The sequence below is a fragment of the Ammodytes marinus genome (genome assembly GCF_949987685.1).
Source record: "Ammodytes marinus genome assembly, chromosome: 14".
In the NCBI taxonomy this organism is placed as follows: domain Eukaryota; kingdom Metazoa; phylum Chordata; class Actinopteri; order Uranoscopiformes; family Ammodytidae; genus Ammodytes; species Ammodytes marinus.
The window spans coordinates 21,128,730-21,136,311 of NC_137218.1; the positions used below are offsets into that span (position 1 = coordinate 21,128,730).

Below are 7,582 nucleotides of genomic sequence, written 5' to 3' on the forward strand. Positions count from 1 at the left end.
GAGGAAGAGGGATAGCAGGATGAGGGGCGAGGTTAAAGAAGGAATAGGAATGAATGAGGTGTATCACATCACCTGCAATTCAGACGGTGGCCCCTCCATTTAAATTCAAGGTTTCATAAATCATTTTGCGTGACAATGGCTGACGTTTTTCCCATAAGTGAGACAGAGTTATCGGTGCCTATTAATGGGGCTGACAAGAGCATGTCAAACACGAGCGGGCACTGGCAAATAGGGCTCACACTGTTTCCCTGACACACGTTCAATATTCACATATGTGCCTCATTAGCGTTATGACAGGAACATATCAGTGACGGTTAATAACATTCTCAGTGCATGGGGAGTCATTGCGACGTGGTGCGGGCTGCATACCGTGGCCTCGCAAAGCCTTAACATATTGCATTTCTTCTGGTTGGAATCTGAGCTCACCCAATGGTGCTTTCACATCAGCCACGTGAAAAAACACAGAGGAATGAGAGCAAGACCACCGAGCCTAACAGCGCCCCAACGCACTTCACCTATCCCTTTTTCCCAGGGACCCTCCGGCAAGGACACAAATAGGCACTTTAATATATGCATAACAAACAAACACAAACATTCCTCTGAACTCCCACCGGGGTCCAGACCTATACTGTCAGATCGTGTGATGATCACAAGAGTAAACAAACAACGAAGCCAAATAGCACACTGACGGACAACAAAGGATTCCGAAATTTGCACTTGCATTGATTTGCTTGCCAAAACATTTTGATACAGTCCTCGCACCGTGCACTTTGCCCACACCGAAGAGGAAGAAAATTCATAAGTAGAGGCGGTTAAGAGCAGCTGGCCATGAGAGGAGGGAAGCCATTGTAGATACGGGGAACTATATTGTTTTTGCGACCAACAGATGATGATACTCCCACAGCTGCACTAGAAAGGTGCTGTTCTCATGAAGAAGAGATGTATGGGACAACAAAAAATAAATACTGGTGCTTATTACTTTAAATGTATTGATTTGAACTCTGCTATGTAAGAGTTTGATCAGGCATTCCAGTAAAATGCACTTATTAATTTGCATTCTGTCTGTGCATTCGTACAAGCGATATCTTTCGCAGAGCACTCCACAGATCTCTTTCAGACAGTACATCTCTGATTCATGCCCCTCTTTCTTGCACATCCCTCTGTCTCTCTCTATCTTTGTCTCCTAATCTTTACGTCCGTAGGTGTCCTCCGTCCTCACTGTCTTACTCTCATTAGAGGTAAATTCAATCTGTCCTTGTCAGCTTTAATCGACGCGACCACAGATTCAATTTAGCAGGTATGTGTGGGAGGTTAAAGCGGTGTCTTCTGGACGACTGGAAACAAAAGGGTGTTCTTTGCACACACGTCCCTCTGCCGTCTCACTTTGAACAATAGTTTAAGCCATTGCCAGCAGCCTCACTACAGCTCAATATCTTTACACAAGCCAATTTAACCTTTAACTGCAATATAACTCAAATAAAGTCACTGATCGCTCTGATCTAACCCAAACCCTAACCCTAACCCTAACCTATATGGGCTTTGTTTGCTTATTGTCTTAAGAATTCTTGTGGTGCCGAGACGTAAAATTAGATTCACTTTCAAAAGGAAAAAAGAACACGATTAAATCCGTTAATCTATAATGGAGTTTTACCTTACATAAAACAAGCTACGAGATTAGAGCCCAAATTTTGTTAGATTGTGGTTTAATCTAACATGTTATATCATGGAGAAAGTTTAAGGGATGAAACTAGATCATCTACTTCTTACGAATTTGGTAACGGATATTTAAGATCCCTCTGATGAAACAAGGGTTGCTCAAAGCTGAAAATCCCCAGGAAATGAATGACCTCAATAGCAATCAACTGCTAATCTTGTGTTTATCTTGTCTAGACGCAAACCAATAGAAAGCTGTTGTTTTTAAGTCTCTCGAATGTTTATTATGGCTGCATGTTGTTTGAAGATTTTCAATACTAGTGTTGGTTGATAACCTAGTTTCTAATTATATTACCAAAATTATATACAGTATTTTTAACATGTACATTTTTAGAAACCTTTCAATAGAGCTTAGACAAAAACACAAACATAGAATCCTCTAAAATTAAATAATTAAAACTGCAAAAGAGCTGTGCGTTCTTGAAGGAGCCCATTGCGCACAATGATAAGCTGATAGATAGAATTTATTTTGATGGCCTTGGACCTAACCAAACAGGGGGGGTAAGGACGCAAACCCAGGTCTAAAGTCCTTTGCTTATCCCCTGATTTACCTCCAGACGGCAGGTGTGTAGCAGGACAACATATCATGAACTATGCCCCCTTGCACGAAAAATAAGTTACATTAAAACAACATATCCAGAAGAAGAGGTTCTATATGCAAGCATCACCTACCCTCCGAACTTTAACTAAAACACCTGCGACTTTCATTAAATAGAAGAACAACGCCCAGCTTCCAATTAAAAGCAACCTACTTTCTGGGCGGATTATTAAACATGAGGAGAACTTCACAAAAGAAGCTGTTTTGCAGTGGCAGTTAACATCCAGCCCCATGGCTTCCCATTTCATGTTCTTCTCCACATGCTGCCTCTGTGACAGGCAGATTCACAGCTCATTCCAGACTCACCCACCTTCCCTTTAATCTCCACTGCTATCTCTCCCTGCCTCTCATCACATATTTTCGACTATGTCTTTATCTGGTCCCACCCCCTCCCCCGTCATTGCCACCCACCTCCACCTTCAGATAGTTGTTCCTGCGACGTGGGTAATATCCTTACTTTTCTCTTTAAACCTCTGTTTACCTCCGCAGACTCCCCCTCCCTTTCTGTCTCTATCCCTTTGATGTGTCTCTTCCTCTGACCCCTGTCACAGTCAGTAAAATTCTGATGAGAAGCTACCTAACACTGCATTGTCTGATCAGGTGTTGTTGAGTAAGCGAGTTTGCGGACCCTGATCTCTTGGGGTCAGGATAATGCTATCCTCTGCTGGATCTCTCCTTCTAACCTGGTCTGCTGCCCGCCAGCCGGGACGTACATTTGTGCCAGACAGTCGACAGGCCCCTCGGATGCTTACTCACAACATACTACAGTCCACCTCTATGCCAAATGGCCCACTTGATGCTACAGGATGTCTAGGTCTGCACTATGTTTGCATGCCTTAGTTTCTAATTACTCTGCTAATAGTGTTGCTATTTTGGATGCGCATTTGTATTTTTACAGTATTACTACGGTACAGTCTTGTGATATTTGTCTTCCATCAAAATCGAAAGGCGTAAATGGTTCTATCTTTTTTTAATTTCCTACACATGCAGTGTACTGCTTAGATTATGTGCTCATTTATCCATCTTAGAGAAAGGTTCTAAAGGTGAAACACAGAGGCAAGCAGCTCAATATCCCTCCCTTTTCAAGTCCAATTCCACCTTGAACAAACTAAGAGGTTGATTATTGATTAATTGCTATACATTAATGAGCTGGATTGATCTGGAAAAGAGGGCATCAGCACAGATCATTGACAGTGTGTGTGTGTGTGTGTGTGTGTGTGTGTGTGTGTGTGTGTGTGTGTGTGTGCTTATGTTAAGGAGACTGCACAGGGCACCTAGAGGAGGCTGATGAGAAGTGGATAGGGCAGGTAATCACATGTATAGGCAGCAAGATTTATGTCTGTCCCTATAACTTCAATAGCCGGTTGCTTTGTGGGAGTAGTAAATATAGCTTATGTGTGCTGGTTGTGATGCTAATATGACAGCTGTGGAAGAAAAATCTTCCCCTTTCCTTTGGTGGCTGTGCTGTGTGGGGAATATCTAGACCTGTCTTTCTCTGTTAACAGGATATTTACTTGAACAAATGGCAAAATTATGTGCATATATAGTGGATATGCTTTTATGGTGCATCAATGTGGAAGCTTAATCTTTATAAAACCCACAGAACATTTAAAAGTACTTTCAGTGTACATTATATAAATGTTTGAAATCCAGAGCTCTTTTAGACAATAATGTTAAATGGAGCTGGAATAACAACATTAACTTAAGTCTACATCTTCAAGACTACTAAGTGGAAATCTGATTTAGTTAATAAGTTGTTGAGCCCCAATGTCCCAAACACCGTTTACTAAACAGATATAAGGCTCATTTATGCGCTGTGTTATACTCATACGAAAACGGATGGAGCCTTCTGCCCATGCTCTGCGTTCATCTCGTCCATATTACTGCATGTTCTCAGCAAGCTTCCGGATATGGACCAAACATAGCACTACCACCGAAAATAGTAGGGCAGTGTAGTCAATAGTTTAAACTTGAAACACAAAGCATACTTTGAAACTACTTGTACCTGCCTGTACATTTTCTTTTTACCAAATACCTGCTAATCGTGCGGTACATTTTGTGCTAAGCGCTAATTAGCCAACGTTAGCATGCTAACATTGTGAGCATTAGCATTTAGCATCTCGTACAGCAGCCACAGAGAGCCACTTTTATGGCTGAAGACACTTCTTACTTGCTTTTTACTTAAAATTATTAATACAAGCATAACAATGGAACTCAGTAACCACCTAAGGGACCACAAGCACATACTTAATATAGCCCTTTCTATCCCCCCATGGTACAAACAAACAGTCACAAAATACAGATTCAGATATAGTTGAACACATTTGTTCTTCAGTATCACTATCAAAGCCCCAAAGCTAATGTCTGTCCAAAATCAGCAGGCTTTCCAATGCAATAGCAGACAAACATCTGGTATTATTATGTAAACAACTTATGACCAGTTTCATAAAATAATTTAAAAAAACAGGGGATTGTAGAGGCTTTACCGAACAGATGCAAAATAATGGTTCCAATACACTCTTTTCCCCCAAGAAATAAAGCTGTATTTATTTCACCATGGATTCATTGTTATGTCACATACGGATTGTGTAAGCAGCACATAGACAGCGTTTTCAGATTTGGTTATATAGAAAATATCACCAGGATGCTATTCCCCTTTTATCACGGAAGGGTAGCCTATGCATTAAGCCAGAACCAAATAAAATTACTTGTAAATTATTCAACAATACCACAGGTGCCTCTAAATGAGCAATACTTTTTTATCTGTAGAAACATTTCAGGTGATCTGTCTTTGAAGCTTTTTGCAAATTTTACAATAAATGCTCTTTAGTAGCCTATCTTTTTTTTTACAACAGTCTTTTGGCTCTGGCGTGGACTTCAAAGTTTTTGGATCACAATGCTGTTTGAAACATAGTACACTATGTGAAAGAGTGGTGCACAATAAAAATCAAGCACAAAGCTCTGCTCATCGCTCATCATTGTCACGTTCAAACTGCTTAGATGCGGTCTTTAGTTACGGTGGGGTGGGAGGGGTGATGGGCACATGGGGGTTGAAATTCACTGTTTTCGTCGCCAATCAACCATGAAAGTATGTAGCCGCTTTCTGTAGGATGTTTGTTGTGACACATTTCTGCAGTATGCATAATTTAATAACTTTAGAATACTACACTTACTAATTGTGCATGAGTAAGGCAAAACATTTCTAAGTCAGGAGTTTATTATTATTCAGCAGTCTGCCAATCACACCGACGGAGAAAAGAATAATGCAAAAACAAATGAAGAATTAGAAAAAAAAAAATTTCCTCTGACTAAAGTGTTTAAAAAAAAAAAGCAATTATGGAACTTAAACAAAAAAGCTTACTTTCCTTTTAAATGTTAAACATAACAAGACATTGTATGATTTATGAATAACAATATTTAAAAACAAGCTGCACTGGCATGTACAACATCAAAGTTTGTGTTTACTTGTATAGGTACTTATTTGGGTTGTAGCACATTTTTCTTTTCCAATGACAAGTAGCACATTAGTAAGAGAGAGTGGTGACAAGACATCATCTAATTTCCCATTCAGAGCCTCTGTGTGAAAGTTCTGCCTTCAAAGATAAAGTTAAAATGAACAGTTACCCAACATTCTTCTAACTAGACTTGGTTGTTTTGCAGGTGTGAATGTCAAAATGTTTAATAAATTGACCAATGGATTTTCCCCCTTCCTTTAAAGTTTAGTGCTTGTGTTAGGTATAAATTCATAAATGACGACAGGTTTGTGTTTTCACATCAAATTTACATTTCTAAGACATTTCAGTTTATTAAACAGTTATTTTCTCCATTACATGGGATAACTCTTTACTGCATGCAATTATGTCCATATGCCAATGTGGAAAACATTTGTAAAGCTGCATGAATTCATCACTTGACTCTACGGATGTGCATAAGACCAAAGAGAGTAAGTGCTGATGGTTTTTTAGCTAATTTCACAATCTATTGTTACTGCAGGTCTTTGCTTAATTAAATCTCTGGGAATGCAAAAGCTCTATTAGCTGAAAGGAAAGTAATTTCAGCTGCATTTTGCATTTATTCAACATCAAACAGGTGAAGGACCCCTAGCATGAAATGATCAGTCTGTATTAGCTATGACTGCAACAGATACTCAGTTGATGACTTTTAACTCTGAATCTAAGTGTTAATAGATTGTTTGGGCATAAAAACTAGCTGCCATGTTGTGTGAGTCCTTATACCCAGTGGGAAGGTATTTTGATGCAGTGTTGATTTGCAGTGTCAAATACACTCTGGCAGGTTTTGATCGACTAGAATAGACCTCTGGGACTCTTTATTCAGATAGTTTTAAGTGCAGATACTGAATAAATTAAACAACTTCAAATTACAACAAATAACATTTTGTAAAATATATTCCTAATGTGCTTAGTCGTCATTCGCTTGGTTAGTTTATAAAAAATAAACATGCACTTGAAAAGCTATCACTTGTAGCCAAACCTTTGAGCGAGCAAAAGAAGAAGCAGAGACATTTGGAAATGGTAACAGTGACTTACCCGGTCTTTTTTCGTTTCGACCTTTTCGACCCCCGCATAGTCGTACCTTGGAGATCAGCACCAGGATCTGTTTCTGGCACAAGGACTTGTTGCTCTTAGGACAGGGCTTGCGCTTGTTGGCTACCGGTCGGTTGGCTTGGTCGTCCTTGACCGCCCGTTTCTGTCTAATGAGAGAGCTGGCGAGAGCTGCCATCTTCCCCCCCTCTCACTTTTGGGAGGGGGGTTGTCTAGTTCCTTCCCAGCACCCCCTTTTGCTGGTTTGGCTTTTTCTTTCCTCAAAAAAAGAAGAAAATAAAACTACAATAGAACAGACGTTTAAGAGAAGCCCCCACAGGGGAGACCGGGGCGTCTAAGTGGGTTAACAGGGAAGAGTTTAGTTTGAGGGCTCCCTTGGAGACAGAGGAATTGGAAGAGATGCAAGTTTACCTGCAGTCCAATGTGAAGACTCCACTCTGACCCAAAAATCTAAAAATCCTGACCGCAACAGAGCAGGCAAAACAAGTGTCAGTCACATTTTCAGTTGTAAAAATGACAGAAGGAACACGGCTAGAGTGACTTTTACAAAGGTGATGATGGAGACATACGTCTACCCCTCTTCCCCACTCATGCTCCACATGAAAATGTACCTCAGTGGCCAAGTTCAAAAGATCCTATTGCAAAAATAGCTAACCTACTTGGAATAGACAACACCAGAGGGGACGGAGCTCAAATAATGTTACATATA

The 7,582-nt window shown here is 40.2% G+C and overlaps 1 protein-coding gene across 1 annotated transcript in view; it reads right to left on the reverse strand.

Moving 5' to 3' along the window:
- fgf11b (fibroblast growth factor 11b) overlaps positions 1-7,051 on the reverse strand; it is a gene marked incomplete at both ends in the record, with an annotated part of 34,324 nt that extends 27,273 nt beyond the window's left edge. The window contains one exon of the mRNA XM_080040533.1: positions 6,859-7,051. Coding sequence (XP_079896659.1) covers positions 6,859-7,051 — 193 coding nt within the window. The remainder of the gene's footprint in view (positions 1-6,858) is intronic.
- Positions 7,052-7,582: the final 531 nt, after the last annotated feature.